At 33.4% G+C, this 24,388-nt stretch overlaps 1 protein-coding gene across 1 annotated transcript in view; it reads right to left on the reverse strand.

The window, feature by feature from the left end:
- Positions 1-24,388, reverse strand: part of LOC126888066 (uncharacterized) — a 131,547-nt gene that overhangs the window by 48,859 nt on the left and 58,300 nt on the right. Inside the window, exon 3 of the mRNA XM_050656084.1 lies at positions 4,525-4,769. Within this exon, the coding sequence (XP_050512041.1) occupies positions 4,525-4,769 (245 nt within the window). The remainder of the gene's footprint in view (positions 1-4,524; positions 4,770-24,388) is intronic.

A 24,388-nucleotide genomic window follows, 5' to 3' on the forward strand; every position in this document is an offset into this window, starting at 1 on the left:
GAAAGATTATGAATGAATGATTAAAAATAGTATTACAGACTAATTTATAGCTAAATAATTAAACAATCAAATACCAATATTTACAGGGCAGGATGTCTGAGTTGATTGGAGATCTATTTCAACTTCTAGGAATCACTTTCTAGGAAACTTCTAGGAAAACTATTTATGAATCCGTGATCAATCCACCTGGTTAATCAATTTAAAATAAGGTATATCTCACGATATATTTGTACTAAGAACATTACAAGAAAAAGCTTATGAATATGCAGTGGCGCACCTAGAATTTTCCTCTGGAGGGAAGGGATTTCCTATTATCCCTTATTTTTTATATGCCTTGGGAGGGGGGGGGGCTGAGTTTTTGTTAATGTGTAAAAAGACCAAATTCTCGACTGCGTCATTCTCGAGTTGTGTACCGTTATACGGGGGTCGGCCAAGAGTTCTCTTTCGTTATACTGCTCCCTCTTAAGATCTGAGCGTCTCGATCAGCAACTCTAGGTAAAGGCCCAGGAGGACGGAATCTACACGACTCTCCAGTTCTGCATGCACCCTTCAAGAAGAAATAACAGTCTACTGTCTTTAAAGGTTACGACATCTTCGGGTTCATAAAACACACAGTAATTCGTACGCCAGTTTCTCTTAAGACCACTTTAAGCATGCTTTTCACAATCTTCCAATCCAGATTTTCTACTGCATGGCCTATTTTTGGTAAAGCCAAATTTTTGATGTCATAATTACACACGATTTTCTTCAAATTAGTTAGAGCACGCCATATGTTCTTGTAGCTTGGTGTGTTCGTATAAGACTTCCTGGTCAGCAAAGATCGATGACCATTTTCCAATCGCAGTACTCTTCCAATTTTAGGCTGCTGATTTCTTAACTCGTCCAGGCGGCCGAACTTTCTATTGAATACGGACAAGATTCCTTTAGTCATCTCGAGGTCTTAGGCAACACAGTGGGCTAGAGAGACGTTTTCTGGAACACTAAACAAATCTTGCTGAACTTCTGTGGTCACGTCGAATCTAGCACTCCTTCTCTCTGCGTAATTTGACATAAATTCCTTAAAACTTGGCCGCGATGCATCTTTCATCTCCTGTTGGAGGACTCGGGCTTCTTCTTTTTAATTTGAGCCAGCATAAGGTACAAGACGATTTATGTGAATAACTTTTGGTTTAACGTTTGGTAACTTCTTAATTCTGTATATTACCTCATTTATTTTCTTCTTAACTTCATACGGACCTTCCCATTGTCTTTGCAGTTTAGGACACAAGCCTCGACGACGTTGTGGATTATAAAGCCAAACAAGATCACCTACTTCGAAGCTTTCATTCTTGCATCGAGAATCATATTGATCTTTCATTCTGTCACTAGCTATCTGGATATGTTGTAGGGCAAGTTAATGAAAGTTGTTCATTCGTAACTTCAGGCGGTCGACGTATTCTTCACCTGCAACATGTTCCTCGGAAGGTCTGCAGCCAAACTCTAGGTCGCAGCGCAAACGAACTTCACGACCCAATATTATGCAGGTTGATGTCTGACCTGTAGTTTAATTCACGGCCGAGCGGTAGACCATCAGGAATAAATGAATGTGCTGGTCTCAATCTCGCGGATGTTCAGATACAACTTTTGACAAGTGTTTACCCATCGTTCGGTTCATCCTCTCGACCATTCCATCTGATTGAGGATGCAGGGGTGTCGTTCTGGTCTTATTGACACCAATCAATTTACAAACGTTTTGGAAAAGAGCTGACCCAAAGTTTCGCCCTTGGTCGGAGTGGATCTCCAAGGGAACACCAAATCGGCTGAAGAATTCTTTAACGAGTACCTCTGCAACGGTAGTAGCTTCTTGATTCGGTAATGCATAGGCCTCGGTCCATTTCGTAAAATAATCCATGGCTACCAGGATGTATTTATTTCCAGCATCGGTTTCTGGAAATGGACCTGCAATGTCGATTGCTACTTCTTCCATAGGACTGCCAATATTGTACTGTCTCATGGGTGCTTTCTTTTTACCAACTGGACCATTACCGGATGCACACAGTTCACATTTCCGGTACCATCTTCTTACATCATCTTTACAGTTCACCTAATAGAACCGTTCTCGAACCTTTTGTAGAGTCTTCGTAATACCAAAGTGTCCACCTGATACACCGTCATGCAAGTGACGCAATGCTTCTGACACTTTACTTTTAGGTACAACCAACTGAAGCTTGGATTCTGTACCATCATCACTCTCAAAGGTTCTGTACAGAAGATCATCTTTTAGTACTAGGCAATTCCATTGGCTCCAGTGGGCCTTGACTTCTGGACTACATGCACTAATGTTCTGTCAACTAGGTCTCTCACCTCGACGCATCCAATCCAATACTCTCTTTATACATGGATCATCTTCTTGGGCGTCATGTAACTGTTGGGGCTGCCGCTGCTCATTAACGGCGGTAGTTCGTCTCACAGGGCAAAGCTGTTCCTCTACTTTAAGCCGGTGATTACAACTTTCACCGCAAGGCTGTATCGAGGAGGCATCTGTATTTGAACGAACTCTTCCAGCTGTCTTCACGCTTCTCTTCGGCATCGTGTCACGATTCACCCTCCATACCATTTCCTCTAAACGTTCATCTTTTCTCTTATCGCCTTTTTCCACGGTTTGTACTTGATTGTTTCGTGAAGCTTGGCTAGCTGCTTCGTGTTCCAAAGCAATAGCAAGTACTTCATCTAAAACTTTCGGTCTTGCTAGCCGTAAAGCTTTCTGTAGTTCACTATCTTTCAACCCATTGACGAAGGTATCTACCGCAATTTCTTCTAAAACGCTGTCTGGCACCTCCGGCTAAGCCAATCGTACCACACGAGCCACATCTCCTTTAAATTCTTGCAGATTCTCAGTTGCTCGTTGACTTCTACTTCGCAGTTGTGCGTTGTATACTTGTTGTAGATGGGCATCTCCATAGCGTTTTTCTAGACGAGTGAACAAGGTCTGGTAACATTTTTCTTGACCCTTAGGAGTTGACCTTAGTATATCTCCAGCATCATCTCGTAAAGCAGCAGTCAAGCAAACAGCCTTTTCTTGTTCGGTCCAATGATTGGCGGTCGCAATAGCTTCAAATTGTCTAAGATATATGGACCAAGAGGACGTTCCTCCATCAAATGGTGGTAATTTGAATCTCATATTATGCGACGTTTCGTCTCTCGGTAGTTCATCTTTCACTACAGGATCTAAAGCTACTGCATTAACTGACGATTGCACTTTTGTATCGGTTATCATGCTCTCTGATTGTTTGATCTTCTCATCTACGGCTAAAACTACTTTATTAACTGAGGGTAAAACTTTCGTGTTGGTTACCATAGTCTCTAGTTGTTTGATCTTCTCTTCTAGCATTTCTTTATTGTCGTTTACACATTTTTGTACCTTATCGAATGTTCTAGAAACATCTTCAAATTTCTCGTTGTTCTGTCTAGAAACTTCTTTAATTACTTGAGAAGCACTTTCAAATTTCTCGTTGCTCTGTCTACAAACTTCTTCAAGTTTTTCGTTGTTCTGTTTACGAACTTTTTCAAGTTTCTCATTGTTCTTTCTAGAAGTTTCATCGATCTTTTGAGAGACACTTTCGAATTTCTCATTATTTATCTTAGACATTTCATCGATCTTTTGAGAAACACTTTCGAATTTCTGATCAAATTTCTCATTTTATCCTAGACGTTTCATCGATCTTTTGAGAAACATTTTTGAATTTCGATAAGATTGCTTGTTCTGCTGACTAGAAGTGGAACGTCTTTGGGTCATCTCCATTCTTCGTGAGAACCTCCTCGAGTCGTGCTTTCAGGACTTTCTTGGACCTACTGGCATCTAACTCGTACTCTTCTAATTGTTCACGGAGCTGTTTAACAGAAAGTTCTTCTAGCAACATCTTTGGTCGGCACACACGTACTTTTCAAAATGTCTTTTAAAAGTCTTTCCGAATACCGAACAATTAACGCAATTAACGATTTTTCCCCGACGAATAAAGTTCAAAAGTATTTTAAAATCTTTCTCTAATTCACTTATTTATATCGCACTAAGTTTACAGAACACCAGACACCAATGTAATAAAACGAGCAATTTCGTATTTATATACGACTTTATTAATTTATTCATACAAGTTTTCTTTACAAATCTCTAGCTTAAACTAACTCTATTTACAAAATTTATTCCTATTTATAGCCCAGCCGTTATTCTGGAACAATCCACGCTCATCTCTAGCTATCAGCTCACACGCCTACTTGAGGTGCGTTCTCGAACTCTCTTTACCCCTCCGCCGATGCCGGTCCAGAACGAGATGGTTGGATAACGTGGAAGACGACATGAAAACCATGAACATAAGACAATGGACGAGGAGAACACAAGAAAGATCTGAATGGAAGTACATAGCCAGACAGGCAAATACTCATCCAGGGTTATGATACCAAAAGCAGAAGAAGATAATATCTTACGATACAACGATAAATAATCAATAATACTGACACGACAAGATTGTATAAAATTATAAAAAATACCTGTAGTTCATAATCGGGCTTTCTAACCCGCTTTGATCTAAAGCAACTGCTTGGCAAGGTATCTCTTCTTTCTGACGAAACTGCTTTCTCTAAAGGTTTTGGTGTTTTCAGATCAGTTATCGTATTATATTCATACAAAGTTGAATCGGTATCAGTCGAAGTACTAGCTTCCACTAATAATTCGGGTAGTGAAGAATACATATTAAGAAGCTTGCTGTTATCGATCTGTTTTAATCTTATAAAACCTAAAAGAAGTTTTTATAAATATAAAGGTATATATATACAGAGTGTAACAAAACGATAGGTCATAAAATAAATCACATATTTTGGCACCAGAAATGGTACCTTAGTACCTAGTTACAAATGTGCACATAAAAAAGTTACAGTCCTTTGAAGTTACAAAATGAAAATCGATTTTTTCCAATATATCGAAAACTGTTAGACATTTTATATTGAAAATGGCCATGTGACTTTCTTATGGCAGGAACTTCTTAAAAAAATAACAGTGAAATTTGTGTACGTTCCCCCCAAATGTTTGTGTACGTTCCAATTAGATTATTATTGTGGTGCCATTAGTTAAACACAATGTTTTTCCAAATATTTGAAAATGTTCAAAATATCTGGCCAGAGGCCAGAATATCACCGAAGACTTAGTGCACAAGAAGTCGGTTTTTACTGCTCAGCTAAGAGAAAAACAGTTTCAATTCAAAGAGTGCCTCTGTAGTTTTATTTTGATAATTGTGTAGAGTGTGACGAATTGCTACTGTATTTTTAATCATAAAAGTTTTATTCCATCCCAGAGAACAGCAATTCTCGCTGTGGCGCACATTCCCCCTACATGCGGCACTATACAGTGCTAATCAAAAGTCAGCACCACGTATCTTTTGAACGGTTATACTTATAATAGTTAAATTTGGAGGGAAGAAATAAACGGACGTAGGCTTCTTACCTAGTCATGACAGGTGACGTAATAGTGACAGATGACTTTACAACGCCACTGTGACAGATACCTAATTTTAAATGAGATTTTATGGCAAGTGATACCTCGTTTAAAAGGTATTGAAAATACCTATTCAGTCGTACTTATTTTATTTGAGTTTAAGCTCATTTTGATGAATAAATGAAATACCTAAATATAAAATTGTAGTTTCGCATTTAATTAATAAAAATTCAAAATTCTATGGTTACTTGTCAAAAAGGTTGACGTTGACATAAAAACTACTAGAGAATTGAAAAACGTCAACTTTTTTGACAAAAATACCATAGGCGGATATTTGAATTTTTATTAATTAAATGCGAAACTACAATATTATATTTATTAATTTGTTCACCAAAATCAAAATCAACTTAAATCCAAAAAAAAATTAGTATGACTGAATAGGTATTTTGAATACCTTCCAAACGAGGTATCACTTGCCAAAAGGTACCATTTAAAATTATCTGTCACAGTGGCGCTGTAAAGTTATCTGTCACTATTACGTCACCTGTCATGACTAGTTAAGAAGCTTACGTCCATTTATTTTTTTTTTCTCCAAATTTCACTATTAGGTTTGTTCCAACACGACCGAGAACCGTCACGAAACGGTAACGCTCCTGCGCAGTAAAGAAAATCCGTTCCAACAAAAATATGATCGTCATCGGATCGTCCTTCCCACTGTTCCAACAAGAATTGTGATCTTTCGGTGACGGTTTCGTGATGATCATTTCAGTAATCGGGCAAATGCATAATGTGCTGGTTTGACTGACTTGAGCACTAGGATTTAATTCTTTAAATTTTTTGAGCCTTTGATCGACTAAAAGCACACAAGCTGTCACCAACAAAAATGACAAATATATGATTACCGTCATGGGACGATAACTGGGCGATACAATTACGAACATGCGCACAACAAACTGTACAAGTAGTTTCGTGACGGTTTCTGGGCCGTCCAAAAGTTCATGTTGGAACAAACCTTATATAAGTAAAACCGTTCAAAAGATACGAGGGGGGACGGACTTTTGACTAGCACTGTATATACGTTTCGATCCGGTCAACCTGGCTGCAGGGCCGCGCCAAGGCTCTAAAGCGCCCCGGGGCAAGTAATTTTAGGCGCTCCTCTCCTCCTTCCTTTTTAAGTGTTTTTTTGTAGCTTAGTGAATTGTTATACGGTTTTTATGTGTTAGGAAAGTATCATCATCATAATCTAACCATTATTGTCCACTGCTGAACATAGGCTTCCTCTAAGTTTCTCCATGTCTCCCTATCGTAGCTACCAGCTAGGTATCCAGTTCCCGGCAGTTCTCTTTACATCGTCACTCCAGCTCGCTGGTGGTCGATTTCTGCTTCGTTTATCCGATTGTCCGCCCGCGGTCGCTATTCCAATAATCTTCTGAGTCTAGCTGTTGTTCGGTGTTCTTGCCACATGACCTGCACATCTCCATTTCTTTTTTGCTACATGTTCTACTATATGTCTTTGATTTTTGTTCTTTGCCTGATATTATTTGCGGTATATTGTGATTGCGCGCAGCGGTCAAATACCTCCTGGGGTACTCTACACTCTAATACCCGAAAGTTAGGTTTGGACCGAAGGGTTAGGTCTTCCTCCTTTGAAAATTGTACTGTATAATATATAATATATATATAACGTTTGTTCCAACTCGATACAAAACGGTTCTTGAACGGTTCATGAACCGCGCAGTAACGAAAAATGTGTTACTGCGCATAATTATTCGTTATTGCGCATGCGCGTAACGATTCAAGAACGGTTTTGTATCGAGTTGGAACTAACCTAATGTATATTAATTTTTTAATTAATTAATTTTTTAAAATTAGCAAAATTTCCGTTCAAAACGAATAAGAAGTAAATACAACTTAGACACCCTGTTGCGAACCCTGACCGCTGCGCGCAATTGCAATCTGCCCATTATTTGGTATTCTGTCTCCTTGTGATTCTTAGCATGGTCCTCTGGGTAAAGGTACGATTCCGACATCGACGGCAGACGGCAACTGCAAACTGCAGTTACAGTTGTTACCATGGCATACGTATTTACTTGGCACTATTAACTTGTATAATTATTAGCAACCGACGCCGACGTCCCGAGGTTCTGCCGGACAGCAATTGAAGTTAGATGTCGAAATCAGTCTCATACAAATTAATAGTGCAAATTAGTGACGTCTGTCACGGCGACAACTGCAACTGCCGTCTGTAGTTGCAGTCTACTGTCTAATTACAGTCTAATTACTGTTGCAGTCTAATTACATATTATCATAGTCCACTTGCTCACGGTTTTTGCTCCGTATTTTCAAGAACCACTTGGATTGACATGAAATTTGGCATGAGACGCATAGCTAATTTATAAACAAAGAAAAAAAAATGATATTGCGTCGTCGGGGATGAAAAAATATAAGTTAAAATTAAGTCCGGAAGTGGATAAACTGACTAATTCTAAGCAACTTTTGTCCCATAATAATACAGTGCGTCCATAAAGTAACGCATGAATTCATTATTTCGTAAACCGGCGACTTTAGGGAAAAATTCCGAAACAGGTCGATTTTTATTTTTAAATTACATTTTTTTGGCATATATATCATACTAGTGACGTCATCCATCTGGGCTTGATAACGTAATCGATGATTTTTTTAAATGAGAATAGGTATCATGTGATAGATCATTTGAAAGGGTATTTAATTGTCTATTTATTAATACAAACAATAACATAATTATTTATACAGGGTGTCCAAAAAGAATTTTTTAATTAAATTAATTGAGACAAAAAGAAGAATGTATGTAACTTATTTAGTTCAAAATTCGTTTTACTTTTGTCAGAATACAGGAATACATGTTTATTTGACAAATAATAAATATTGCTTTTCGCTTAAATTCAATGTTAGAGCTGCCACCCACCTGCCTCTTGGAAGTTTAACATTACGCTTAAGCGAAAATCAATGTTTATTTTTTAAATAAAACATTTTTATGTTTTCTGGCACTGATAAAATATATTTAGAATTAAACAAATTACATACATTTATCTTTTTGTACCAATTAATTTAATTAAAAAAAACATTTTTTGGACACCCTGTATAAATAATTATATTAATGTTTATACTATCGAATAGAGAATTATATACCCTTTCAAATGAGCTATTACATGACCCTATTCTCATTTAAAAAAATCATCGATTACGCCATCACGCCCAGATGGATGACGTCACTAGTATGATATGTATGCCAAAAAATCGTAATTTAAAAATAAAAATCGACCTGTTTCGGGATTTTTCCATATAGTCTCCGGTTTACGAAATAATGAATTTATGCGTTACTTTATGGACGCACTTTGTGGACGTGAGTATGTTGTTACAAAATCATTACAAAAATCATTACAACTTTTTTAAAGTCTTTAGAAAAAGCTTTATTTTTGTTTTTTAAAAAAGTTGCAAAAGTAAGTCGGTAACACTGAAAATAAAGTTGGTCCCTTTAAATAAAAAAAACATCGTAAAAATCTCCGCTTAATTAGCATCCCAAATGAAATTAATCGTTACAGCTTTACAATTTACTTCACGTATGTATATTTATATGATCTGGAAGTTTCACCATTTAAAAGTGCTTATTAAAAAAAATTGGTTTTAAATAAAAAATAATAATTTGAAATTTTGCAGAAAATGCTTTTTTTTCAAATTTTTTCCTAAGAATATATTTTCGGTAAAATACTTACTTTTTGAGTAATTTGTTGGTGGAAAACGGTGGAAGACGAAAAACTGTCTAAAAACGTGTTTTTTTGTTGAAAAATGAACATATTATTCACTCGCAAATAACTCGAAAAGTAGATATTAATTTAAGTAATATAAAAACTTTATAGAACAACTTAACTTTATAGTTACTTACAATTCGTCAGTTTATTCACTTCCGGGCTTATTTTTAACGTAAGTATATTTTCCCCCGTGAAGAAGTGGTGCTCCCCTAGGGCAAGAGCACACGTCGACACAATATTATTTTCTTCTTTGACTTGTTAGCTATTAGACCAGTAAGGATCTGTTTTTAGGTGGATGTGAGAGGTGGCATTCAGATTTTTGCGGATAAAGTTAGGTGATAACTTCGTTAATAATAATTGATTTATGCTCCTTCTCAAATAGGCCCGGAACATTAATAAAAAAAAAATAAAATATTTAAAAATTTCAAAAAATTTGGTTTTTTTTTCTACTTTTTTGCTTATAACTTTAAAACGATTCATTTGGAACAAAGTCGTATAGAAATAAAACAAAGGTAAATAAATTTTCTATCAGATGCGATTGGTTAAAAATGTCTCAATTTATCACCCTTGCTGCAAAATAGCAATAAATATAAAATAAGGGGGCAAAACAATCCTGTCCTTATTCAATGATTTTCCATCACTTAGGTTACACTTGGAACCTTCCTAATTCGCTTAGAAAATTGACTTACTAGATTTTGAATAATAATTTTGCAATCTAAACTTTTTTCAAAAAATTAAAATTTTTCAAAATCTTTCACAACAAAAACTAGAACATACAAAGATTTTTCAATTTTTTTACATATAAAGAAGCACTCCACCTATCTAATGCACTTTACAGAATTGAAATCGAGTTACTTAAGCAGCCTCAGCAATGTTTTAAAGTTATAAACAATTTTTTGGCTTATAAACAAATTAGTCCTGTGGCCAGGAGGTTACCCAAGATTTTTATGTATTTTTTGACCCGTAGAACACGATTTTTTTTGGGTAACAGTTGATCCGGATGTCGATAAGATTGTTATAAACAAAGAACTTGAGGAATTACATAACATCGATTTTTCGCAAAATAAAACATTTTTTTGTATTTCTTGGGTAATTCTAAGAAAAAAATGTTCTCACAAGTTTTTTCGTAGGATGCATAGTTTTCGAGATAAACGCAGTGGAACTTTCAAAAATTCGAAAAATTGCAATTTTTGAATGCGAATAAGTTTTGATTAAAAAATAAAATAGCAATTCTACTGACAGCATTTAAAAGTTTAAGTCAAATTATACTGGTTTTAATTATTTGCATAGCTAAAAATTAATTTTTTTATTATTAAACAAAGCTATTTGTTTATAAGCCAAAACATTGTTTATAACTTTAAAACATTGCTGAGGCCCCTTAAATAATCCGATTTTAATTCTGTAAAGTGCATTGGATAGGTAGAGTATCTCTTTATATGTAAAAAAATTAGACAACTTCTAAATGGTCTACTTTTTGTTCAGAAAGATTTTAAAAAATTTGAACTTTTTTAAAAACATTTAGATTGCAAATTTGTTATGCAAAATCTATTAGGTCGATTTTAATGAAATTTGGTACACGGTTTAAGTATATTACAAAGAATTTCCTAAGCGAATTACTAAGGTTCTAAGTGCCACCAAAGTGGTTAAAAACATTGAATAACAACAGGCGTATTTTGCCCCCTTATTTTGTATTTATTGCTATATTGCAGAAAAGGTAATATGTTAAGACATTTTTGACCAGTCGTATATCATACAAAATTCAATTATCTTTATTTTATTTCTCTACGACTTTGTTCCAAAACGAATCGTTTTAAAGTTATAAGCAAAGAAAGCAGGAAAAATCGACGTTTTTCGAAATTTTTAAATATTTTAATTTTTTTATTAATGTTCCGGGCATATTTGAGAAGGAGCATAAGTCAATTATTATTACTGAAGGTGTCACCTAACTTTATCTGCAAAAATCCGAATGCCACCTTTCACATCCAAAAATAGACGTTTTTTCACAAATCCTTACTGATCTATATGTGTATGCCAAATTTTATGTTAATCGAAGATGTTCCTTAAAATTCAGAGGTTTTGCAATATTTTAGCGTTAGGAATGGAGTAATAGTTTAGTTTAAGGGAACGGAGCAAAATGCCAAAATTTTGACGCATGTCAAAATTTTCAATGTGTTTTAAATGTATTCATTTTTTTCGAATCCTGAGAAAACTAATAAGTATTTTTGAAACATTTAAATGCAGAATGAAAGACTACTTTATTACCGAGGGCTGAAAGTCCCTTAGAATAAATAAAAAGTTTCTTTTGAATGAAATATTTGCAATTAAAAATGACACTAAATTTTTCCTTCTATTTTCACCCTCGTAACTTACTAAAATAAACATAGAAATTTTCAGCAACTTTTGGCCCTCGGTAATAATGTAATCTTGCATTCTGCGTTTAAATTTTTCAAAAATATTTATTAGTTTTCTCAGGATTTCAAAAAAAAAACTGAATACATTTAAAACACATTGAAAATTTTGACATGCGTCAAATTTTTTTCATTTTGCTCCGTTGGCTTTTGAAAGAACTAACGGATCGTACATTTAGGGGATCAAAGTAATAGAAAATAACTGCTATTTTTATATCTACCTACGATTGGTAAATTTTCAATTTCACAATATAATAAAATATTATTGATATTTCTGGTAATTTCCGTATTGTCAAATTTTTTTTCGGCACCTACCGGCGCCTTTTTACTTGGGCGCCGGGGGGCACCGCCCCTCTCCACCCTTATGGACGGCGCGGCCCTGCCTGGCTGTATTAAAAAATTGGCCAAATCCGATGTTAAATTTTAGGAAAAGACCCGTTAACTCCATATGTCAAACATCCATTAGGGTCCAAGGGTGTGAGTTTTACGACCCTACTCATGTGGGATCTGTTTTCGGGATTATCCCCAAAACCCCCAAAAATTTAGAAAACTGAGTGCGGCCCCTGAGCTTCCGATATTATTAATCAATACCTTCCAACGCATATCCAATTTTGAAAATCTGTTATACCATTTAAAAGTATACCACCTCAGAAATTTGACTCAATTTCTATTTAACAAGGGGAACATGCTTGTGGCTATGTGTGTATATACAGGGTGTTTCATTAGGAAAGTAACATACGTTAACTGTAGAAAGAGGACACTTAGACGGTCTCAAAAATACCATACTTAATGGGTCTTACCCCATTATTAACAAAGATACTGGGTGTTTTATCTATTTTGCCATTTTCTTATTTGATTCATAACTTTTTAACCACACTGTATATTTATTTTATATTTGGCACGCAAATATCCTTTAAGGTGTACAATAAGTTAATTTATTTACAATCGCAAAAAATCCAGGTCCGGATTAAAAAATATTGGAAAAATATTCCGACCCAAGAACAACACTCTGTACATTAAATTTTTTTAAAATGGATTTTTCAGTTGAAAAGAGGATGAAAAACTAAATTTAGTGGTATACTTTGAATTTTCGGCAAAATGATTTTTCTGGTCAAATTTTGAATTTGAATTCTGAAATTATGTCAATTGCGAGAGCTCTAAGTAGAAAAAATTAAAATGCGACTTAATTTTAATTAATACCATTATTTAATCTAAATTGGTAAAATGTTAACATTTCAGCGTTTTTTTATTATGTGTAACAAATAGTTTATGGCGAATATTCATCTTTAAATAATGAATAAATAATAAAGAGTCAATAAAGACATCACTTTAATCAACAAAGTATCTAAAAATTATAACAAAACAGCGAAAATTTGCAGCATAATAACTACATATCCAAAACTAACGTAGAACTATAGTAAAACCTACTTATTCAAAATTATCACCATCAAAAATTATTGTTATGTGTCAAAATGTTAATATTTTACCAATTTAGATTCAATAATACTATTACTTAAAATTAAGTCATATTTTAATTTTTCTTACTTTGAGCTTCGCAATTCACATAATTTCAGAATTCATATTCAAAATTTTAACAGAAAAATCATTTTGCCGAAAATTTAAAGTATACCACCAAATTTAGTTTTTCATCCTCTCCTCATATGTAAAATTCGTTTTAAAGAATTTAATATACAGGATGTTTTTTGGGGTCGGAACATTTATACAATATTTTTTAATCCGGACCTGGATCTTTATAATTGCAAATAAACTAATTGATTGGACACCTAAAAAAATATACGCGTGTTAAATATAAAATAAATATACAGTGCGGTTGACAAGTTGTAAGCTGTATTTCAATTTTTTTCTACTTAGAGCTCTCGCAATTAACATAATTTCAGAATTCAAAATCAAAATTTTACCAGAAAAATAATTTTGCCGAAAATTTAAAGTATACCACTAAATTTAGTTTTTCATCTTCTTTTCAACTGAAAAATCCATTTTAAAAAAATTTAATGTACAGGGTGTTGTTTTTGGGTTGGAAGATTTTTCCAATATTTTTTAATCCGGACCTGGATTTTTTACATTTTTGTAAATAAATTAGTTTATTGTACACCTTAAGTGATATTTGCTTGCCAAATATAAAATAAATATACAGTGTGGTTAAAAAGTTATGAACCAAGTAAGAAAATGGCAAAATAGATAAAACACTCAGTATCTTTGTTATTAATGGAGTAAGACCCATTAAGTATGGTATTTTTGAGACCGCCTAAGTGTCCTCTTTCTACAGTTAACGTATGTTACTTTCCCAATGAAACACCCTGTATGTGTGGAAAAGTCACACCATTCCGAAATTTTTTCTATGTTTCAAGAGCGAGTCGGGGCCGATTTACCACCGATATAGTTTGTGATATTTGACCACCCATGAGCCAGCTATAGGACTGAGAATCAGCGCCGGATAAAGGGGCGGTCGCCCGGGGCGCCAAATTGTGAGGGCGCCATATTTGAGGGACACCGATATAAAATTAAAATATTTTATATATTAACTTTGAACATTTTTCCTAATACATGTATGATTGAATAAGTCTAATATTATTTAATTTAAAAGAAAACTATTTCTATCTATAGTCAGAATTCATATCTCAAAATAAAGATTAATAGATTAAAACGAAAGTCCACTATTAAAAATAATGCAACCAAAGAATTGTTATGGCTTGTATCACTCATACAAAGTTAATGCAGACTGCAGACAAATTCTTTTACGATCTAAAAAGTTTGTTCATTTTTTTTTTTTTTTTGAAAATGTCCTTTGTCACGTATAACGTATGTCAACAATCTACATGTAGAGGAGGATCAAATTTTAAATTATCAACAAATTTAAAAATAGTCAGTGATACTATACTGGCGTTAATGTTATACGCCTCATTGGTTAAATAATAATTTAGTCTTTCTGTAAATTTGCATTGACAATGGCGCGCGTGATTTGCGAAATAAAAAAAGTTTTGTAAGGTATTGATTGTGGAATTAATGAATTCTTATTCTTTTAATGTTACATAGATTTAGGTAAGTTGCTATCTACTTAATAAAAAAAAATGAATAATTAATTTTATGGTAGGAAATCATAATATTCAATCGCACATTGTAGTGAGGTAAACGACGAAAATTTTGAACATTTGAAGTGATTTTTTAAAAATTTTATTCTTCGGTCCTAGTAAATACATTATTACCTATTCTTTCATTGTAAAGTGATTTATTTATTGTTTTAAAATTTTTTTACCAAACTGTGACTATTGACGATTATAGGAATGATAAGTTCTTCTTCACATTAATGTACAGAAACCTATTTCAAGTGCTTTATAAGCGTTGAGATGTTTAATTTTTGCACAAAAACGGAGCGTCGTATGAAAAAAGGGTAGATATTTTGTCACAAATTGAACGAGGAATTCTAAAATGATTTTTTTTAAATATATCAGTGGCGTACTATTTTTTCTTTAATTTAGACCATTGCCCGTATGCGCGCCAATGAGGGATATAAAATGCTTGATTTTATATCAAAGAATGCGCAATAATTTTAGAGCAATAAATAAATCGTCAGTTTGTTAGAAAGATTTCAACACCTCGTTTCTCGGAAATGCGTTTATAGAACAAACTATTATTATTTTTTCAAGTAGAGTTACTCATTAAAGTTTGTCGCACTTATTTAGAAACACCCTGCATCCTTTCTAAGAATTTTCACAGTTTTCAATGTATTCCTTCACTCAACCGTTTTCTCCAGTTCTTTCTGTTTTGCCAGTCCCCTTCCCGCAGATTTCTTCTTTCCATTGATTCGTCCGCTTCATCTCTGAAAGATCTTCGGGGTCTGCCTCTCTTTCGTCTTCCTATCGGGCTCCGCTCTGTTATTCTGTTTATCCAACGTTTTTTGTTTGCTCTTCTCAGTACCAATACCAGGTTAATTGCTTCTGTTATATCTAGTCTATTATATCTGAGTTCATCCCCATTATTTTCTTAATCTCTTTTTGGTACTCTGCAGCTTCGCCTTAGGAATTCCATCTCTATTAATCTTATTGTCTTTATACTCCTCTTATACGTGTAAAGGTGGGAAACAATCAATATAATGTAAATCTATAAGTTAATATCGCTAAATTTCCCAGCTCGACTAGTTTCATTTCTTTTTATCTCTCAACTTAATACGTTTTCACTGTTTTTTATTTCTCAACTTAAAACTGTCACTGTGACAGTGGCAGTTGCTAAACTCGTCCGATGCTTCCAAAGGTGGGAAACAATCAATGTAATGTAAATTTTTAGGTTAATATCGCTAGATATCCCAGCTCGACTAGTTTTATTTCTGTTTACCTCACAACTTAATAAGTTTTCCATCTTTTGTGCTAATTTGCCGGTTATTAGCGCGCTCATCACTGTTAGGTCTGGATCCCGCGTATGAAAAAAAAGTTGATTAATAGCAAGCTGAAAATTTGTTAATAGCTTAAGGGAGTCTAGTTGAACAAACTTTGATATATAGGAACACTGGAACAGGGGCAGTTTTAACTGTGGAACAGGTTAAAAATTTGGAACGGTCAGAACACGAAAACGGCACATTTATTTTGTCCGACAGAACAGACTTAAACTCTCCGAACAGAGATTAAACTCTCATGCAAAAATCAGACTGATATTTATCACCTGTCATAATTCCTGTCATTTGACATATTCTACATGTTCCACTCATTAAAACGACCATTTGGTGATAAATAGCAGTCTGATTTTTGCATGAGACTTTAATCTCTGTTCGGAGAGTTTAAGTTTGTTCTGTCGGACAAAATAAATGTGCCGTTTTCGTGGTCTGACCGTTCCAAATTTTTAACCTGTTCCACAATTAAAACTGCCCCTGTTCCAGTGTTCCGATATATCAAAGTTTGTCCGACTAGACACCCTTAAGCTATTAACAAATTTTCAGCTTGCTATTAATCAACTTTTTTTTCATACGCGGGATCCAGACCTAGTATAAGATATATGTAAAAATATATTTGTTCAAGAAATAGTATAAGAGTTATTATTTATAAATAATAACTGTTGTACCATTTCTTGAATAAATATATTTTTACATAGTTCTTTATAATGAAATTTTGATTTTTTGTATGAAAGAGCGCCAAATTCTGTTTTGGCCAGGGCGCTCAAAACCCTAGAACCGGCCCTTGAGAAGGTACAACAGGCATATTTTTTGGGTGAATGTATCTCAGCTTCAAAGGAAAACCGCAAATAGATCAAATCGAGAGGGTTTGAGTCCAGCTTGAAAACGGTGCTAAGTGGTCAGGATTGAACATAAACACGGCCCAATATAGACGTAAAACTGAAAAATGGAACATTGAAAATTTTGGTTTTTCGACAATTACTCAAAAGAGGGGTGTAAAATCAAAGGCGGCAATCTCCACTTTTTCTTGTTTTGAGGAGGGACGCCATCTGTTGCGTTTTTTTATTATCTGTTAGATAAAACTATTTTTAAGAACCAAAAGCGGTCTTAAGTATATCCAAATCGCAGTGAAAAATTCATATTGGTATCAAAAGCGGCAATCTCCATAGCTGAGTGCGTACCAAACACGGCAATCTCCGCTGCGGCCTATAAGAGCCACGTAGTGCTCGCATGTGATCAACTGTGGATGTCGTGAACTCTGTCGAAACCTGTGAATATACAGGGTGTTTGGTAAAGAATGGGCCATAGCTTAACCTCAGGTTCCTGATGTTAAAATAGGCCGATTTAAGCTAACTTACCTTAGTACAAAGTTTATAATAACCGATATATAGGGTGTAAAAATTAAACTTTTTTTTAATTTATTATTGAATATTTCCTGACAGGTATGAGATAACAACATAAAATTTGGTATGTGGGGGTTTTTTGGGTCGAGAAAACTAAATTCCCTACCAAAAATGATGTATTGCCCAGAGGGCGCCACATACGCCTTTCAGCACTCATTTATTACGTTCAATTTTTTTTATCCCTCACTCTGTATCATTTTGACATTATAATTTTTATTCTCCTATTAGTTTTAATTAAAAAAGATTTACTTTTTCATCTCCCTAAACTCAACCGTTTTCAAAATAAACGCATTTTAAATCGGCGATACACCATCATTTTTAGCATATCATTGTACATGGTTCCACCCGAAAAATAACTTAAAACCATAATAATTGTGCCAGTTCTCAAATTTATGTCATTGCATCGCAAATTCCATTTGAAGAAATTTGCGATACATTTTTGGATAATTTTATGGTTTTAAGTTATTTTTCGGGTGTAACTACAATGATATTATGCTAAAAATGATGGTGTATCGCAGATTTAAAATGCGTTTATCTCGAAAACGGTTGAGTTTTGGGAGATGAAAGGAGTATACCTTTTTTAAGTAAAACTAATAGGATAATAAAAATTTTAATGTCAAAATTATACAGAGTGAGGGATAAAAAAAATTGAAAGTAATAAATGAGTGCTGAAAGGCGTATGTGGCGCCCTTTGGGCAATACATAATTATTGGTAGGGAATTTAGTTTTCTCGACCCAAAAAACCCACACATACCAAATTTCATGTTGTTATCTCATGCCTGTCAGGAAATATTCAATATAAAATAAAAAAAAAGTTTAACTTTGACACCCTGTATCTCGGTTATTATAAACTTTATACTAAGGTAAGTTAGCTTAAATCGGCCTATTTTAACCTCAGGAACCTGAGGTTAAGCTATGGCCCATTCTTTACCAAACACCCTGTATACCCTTCCAGATATTTTAGTTTAAGTGATATGCATATTAATTGCTTTTACATATTATATTATTTTCTTCTTGCAGTGCCGTCTCCTATCGGAGATGGGCTACCATCCCAGCAATTTTAACTTTGTTGGCTGCAGCTCTGAACAATTTTATTGAATTGCACCTGTACCACTCCCTTAAATTTCGCAACCAGGAAATCCTCCTACGTCCCACATTTCTCTTTCCTGAGATTTTTCCTTGGATTATGAGCCTTAGTAGGGAGTACTTTTCCCCTCTCATTATGTGGCCTAGATATTCCAGTTTTCTCGTTTTTATTGTTTTGATGACTTCCCATTCCTTCCCCATCTTCAGCAAAACATCTTGATTTGTTACTCTAGCTGTCCTCGGTATTTTCCACATTCTCCACATTCTCTGGTCTGGTCTCCACATTCTTTACTAAGTAGCCGGCACAATGATGTTTTATTAGTTTCAAACCTGACAATATCCTTATAGATCATTTTCATATCCGTCAATCTCCAAGCATTGCAAACAAAAACGGCAATCTCCAAACTAAAATATTAAAAAAAAAAAAAAAAAGGAAAAGAAATAATTTCTTAAGCCCCTCTTTCTGGACATCCGATCACAAACCAAATTTTAAATGATTATTATTTATCAGTTTTATTGTTTTAATTTCATTTTGTTAGCTTCTACAGTTTTGCGCGGTTTCCCACAATTATGGAAATGGGAGATTGCCGACTTTGATTTTACACCCCTCATAGGCTAGATATGCTCCAAACTGTGTATACCTCATAGCCTGATACCTTATAGGTCTGATAATTGTGATCAAATCTATATCCCATGGGGAAAAACTGTTTTCAATCTCATTAAATCCTATAACACCTTCAGATATCATATTTGACCTTGTATGCATCAGACATCACTTACCAATACCTTTCAAATGCGTGTTTAGTGATCAAAATCGGTAAAACCGTTTAGAAGTTATCGATGTCCAAAATTATAATCCACTTAATCATTATCGCCGAAATAGTCTAATGGTTACGACGCTAAACTTGTGATCGGGCAATCCGTGATCATTTTCCAAATATTCCAATATTTTTTTCAATCTATTCCGAGTAGCAAAAAAATCTCTTGTAGGTACATTCGATGGAAACAAAAGAAATAATATTGAAAAAAATACTATTGGGATGACTGGGATATGAACTCGGATTTTCCGATCACAAGTTTAGGGTCGTAACCACTACACCATTTCGATGATAATGGTTTAGTTTAGTGGTTTATAACGTTTAACGTGTAATCGAGAAACAAATTTGAAGTGAAGAGCGCCACAAAAGAGCTTCAAACTGCAAAAATTATCACTGTACTCTTTTGTGGCGCGTTTTATTTCTTTAGCAAATATTATGGAAAAATCTTTCAAAATAAAATTCCTTTTATTTTTCATCAAAATGAAAATACATTACACAATATTATTACTCTGGGCTAATTAGCAAAATTCATGGAAAAGTTATTTACCAGCAATTTTATTGCTGGAATCGAATTATAAGATCCTCCATATTAATAATATAGGTATGCAAAGTCCGCAGATAGTGTGCTACTTTTTTTATAAACAAAATGGCGCCGACAAATCGTGTTTTTTTCAATTATTGCTCTATAACTCCGAAGATTTTAACTTTACAACAAAAACACCCAAATAAAAATTCACCGCAATTAAATTCTGCATAGAGACATGTTTTTCATGATTTGCTCCGACGAAAATTTTCCTTGGAAAATGCGGGTTTTCCTAACAAAAACTCTAATTTTCAAATAAAGTTTTAGGTAAGTAATTATTAATCAATAATTAAATAACTTAGTGACATCAAAGCTTTCTTGGTATAGATTGTAATTCCAGAAGGCGGTGAAAATTAAACGAATATTTTAGCAACAATTCAATTGTTATTTACAATTTATGATCGCAATAGAAACCAAAATAATCATGATACATTGATCAAACTTATAAAGATTATAAAGATGAGATGCTTATTTAATATTTTATCGACAAAATATAAATTTTTCTTTTTTTTTGCATAATCTTTAAATTTTGAAAGAAAAAAAATAGTTATAATACGCTGGTCTAATTAGTAAAGTACAAAGAAAGGTTATTTACCAGCAATTTTATTGCTGGAATCGAATTATAATATCCTATATATTATTAATATAGGTATGCAAAGTCCGCAGATAGTGTGCTACTTAGATAGATTTTAACTTTACCCCAAAAACACTCAAATAAAAATTCACCCCAATTTAATTCTACATAGAGGCATGTTTTTCCCGATTTGCTCCGACGAAAATTTTCCTCGAAAAATGTGGGTTTTCCCAACAAAATCTCGAATTTTCAAATAATTTTTTGGGCCAGTAATTATTTATTAATAATTATATAGTTTAGTGAAATAAAAGCTTTCTTGGTATAGCTTATAAATTCAGAAGCCGATGAAAATGAAACGAATATTTTAGCAACAATTCAATTGTTAATTAACAATTTACAGTCGCAATAACAACCAAAATAATCATGAGACATTGATCAAACTTAGAAAGATTATAAAGGTGTGATGCCTATTTAATATTTTGTCGACAAAATATAAATTTTTAATTTTTTGCATAATCTTTAAATGTTTAAAAAAGTTTTTATAAACAAATTAACATTTCTCAGAAATTGTTTATTATATTCTAATTTTAAAAAATACTTAAAATGCGTATTTCATAGGTCTTGAAAATGAATGCTTTAAAAATTTTTTCCAACCATTTGTAAAAAAGTTATGAAACAGCAAAGTAAATATACGATTGCTCCGTTGTTTATAATTTGTTTTAATTGTTTCAAAGCTTAAAAGTGAGTCTATGGTACAATCTAATTACTCACAAAGAATGTCAAAAATTAGTGCAATGGTTATATTTTAATCAAAGATTAAAAATACTTTTTTTTGTAACTTTTAGAGCAAAAGTAGGCCTGACACAGAGTCGGAGCTAAAATGTTCACTCGAAGCGACTGACACGCAGCATACATTATTTATTAAAAGTGTACGTTGCGCGGCCGCCGGTCGTCGTTCCGAGTGAACATTTTAGCTACAGTACTGTATTATTCTAATTTCTCGCGTGTAAATTACAAAAAAATATATTTATAATCTTTAATTAAAATATAACCATTAAACTTATAATCGATATTTTTTTGTAAATAACTAGCTTGTACTTTAAACTCACTTCTACGCTTTGAAAGAATTAAAAAAAAATTATAAACACCGTAGTAATCGTATGTTTAATTTGCTGTTTCATAACTTTTTTGCAAATGGTTGCAAAAAAGTTTTAAAGCATTAGTTTTCAAGATGTTTGAAATGCGCATTTTAGCTATTTTTTAAAATTATAATATAATAAAACTTTCTGAGAAACGTTAATTTGTTTATAACTATTTTTTTTTAAACATTTAAAGATTATGCAAAAAAATTAAAAATTAATATTTTGTCGAGAAAATGTTAAATAGGCATCTCATCTTTATAAGATTTCAAAGTTTGATCAGTGTATCATAATTATTTTGGTTATTATTGCGACCGTAAATTATTAATTAACAATTGAATTGTTGCTAAAATATTCGTTCAATTTTCACCAGCTTCTGGAACTATAATCTAAACCAAGAAGGCTTTTAAGTCACCAAATTATTTAATTATTGGTAGATAATTACTTATCTAAAACTTTATTTGAAAATTAAAAATTTTGTTGGGAAAACCCGCATTTTCCAAAGAAAATTTTCGTCGAAGCAGATCGGGAAAAACACGTCTCTATGCATAATTTAATCACGGTGAATTTTTATTTGAGTGTTTTTGTTGTAAAGTTAAAATCTTCGGAGTTATAGAGCAATAATTGAAAAAAACACGATTTTCGTGCGCCATTTTGTTTATAAAAAAAGTAGCACACTATCTGAGGACTTTGCATACCTATATTATTAATATATAGGATCTTATAATTCGATTCCAGCAATAAAATTGCTGGTAAATAACTTTTCCCAAAAATGGCCTATTCTCCGATAATCAGTCCAGACTATATGTGATCCACTTATTTTTACTGCGTTTACCGGTTTTTATTTAGGCCAGGGTAATAAGACAAAAATATACCCTGTTCGTGACACTTCAACAGCCAGGGTACTGAAGCGTTTTTTCGACAGGTAGTACCTACCTATAATAGACCAAGAGGCAGCGCCGAAAAATCTATTTTAATTTACTAAAGCTAGATTTTTAACAGATGACTACTGTGAGTGTGTAGAGAAACATACTGCGGTCGGTCAAGCGAAACGTAGAACAGGGGTTACTGAGAGGGTATCAAAGTTACTTTCCTACGAAGGTAATTATTTCCATTTACTAAGGCTGAAAATCACTACACACATTCTAAATTAAATATAAATAAAAGTTATTATAGTCGGTCAGCTGTATGACGGGACAGAGCCGGTCGGTCGGCCCCAATAGTCGATTGAGGAAATGAAGCATTTTGGCTCGCAATTTTTTCGTCCATCATGGATTTACTTGAAATTTTCACAGACGGTTGGAAATAGTCCAAGGATCATTTTCTATATCATGCCGCTATCATACGCTAAAACCTTGGGGTAATTGCCACCCCATCTTGGGGGTGGGAATTTTTTATTGCATTTTAACCATGTAATTCGATGGAAAAAGTTTTTATGAAAAAAATGTTTTTTACATTTTCTTCGTAAAACTAATATTTTTCGAGTTATTCGCGCTTGACGAAAAAATCGACTTTTTTAGAGGGTTTTTTGAGAACACCTCGAAAATATGCATTTAATCAAAAAAACTGTAGAAATCGAAATTGTATCTTTTAGTAACACAAACCAAATTCTTTTCGTATAATATCTATACCTATATATCTATAACCGAGATTCGGCATGTTAAAGGTTAGTTTTTTTCGTGAAGTGCACAATTTGAAATATTCAAAGCCAAATAATGGAAAAAATTTGCATTTTTCGAGGAAAACTTAAATAATCTTTTTTCAAGTATACAATTAGACCTTTCAAAAAATAATAATAAAAAGTGTCTAACGTGAAAATTAAGCGACTTACAAAAAAATGTCGGTACCTGCTTTTCTCTACAAAAAAAATCAGTGAAAACAACCCCCTAACTACCTTCCTAATTCAAAATTGGTCTTCACCTTTCTGTAGTTCCTTTTATATTTATGTAGGATTGTAAATATTTTATCTTAATTTTTAAGATACCCTGTATATAATATTTCTTTAATTATTCGTATTTACAAACACGAAACGAGCGGTTGTCGGCGAGGCTCTAAAATGCACCGATGGGTGGGCGTATCTGATCGAGGGGTAGTTTAAGTGAGCAGTTTCTGTTTATTTTTAAGACATAAAAATAACAAAGTAGAGCCCTTTGACCCAATTTTTATTACTAATAGGCTAGTTCCCGCGAAAGCGAATTAAACCATGAAAAGGGGAAGATTAGCAGTAAGGGAATTTTGGTTGTGTGGGAACGAATACATTTAGTCGATTTTAAGATCTCAACGACATTAGACGTGTTATTGATTACAAGACGCATAGGGATAATACTAAGACGGGTATTATATTGATTAGACGCAAATTATCGATAAATACATTTCTTTTGTAAAAATAAGAACACGTAGAATTTTGGTCGCAAAGTACACTTTTACACTTTTACATTTCGATAAGTTAATAGTAACAATAATTTAGTTATCTATTTTATTAATTAAAACTATTAAACATCAAACGGACTTTAATTACGATCGTCTTTAAAAGAAACCTACATTTATATTATCAATACACTAAAGGAGTTTGACCTATTTAAATTGCCTAATTTTGGAAAAATTGGGTTTTAAAGAAAAATTGATTTTTTGCAATTTGGTCTTTTTCACCTTTACTTCAAAATATCTCCGAAAATACTGAAGATATAAAAAAATTATAAACCACTAAATTTTAGATTTTTTAA

Source organism: Diabrotica virgifera, chromosome 7, assembly GCF_917563875.1.
Source record: "Diabrotica virgifera virgifera chromosome 7, PGI_DIABVI_V3a".
NCBI classification, from domain to species: domain Eukaryota; kingdom Metazoa; phylum Arthropoda; class Insecta; order Coleoptera; family Chrysomelidae; genus Diabrotica; species Diabrotica virgifera.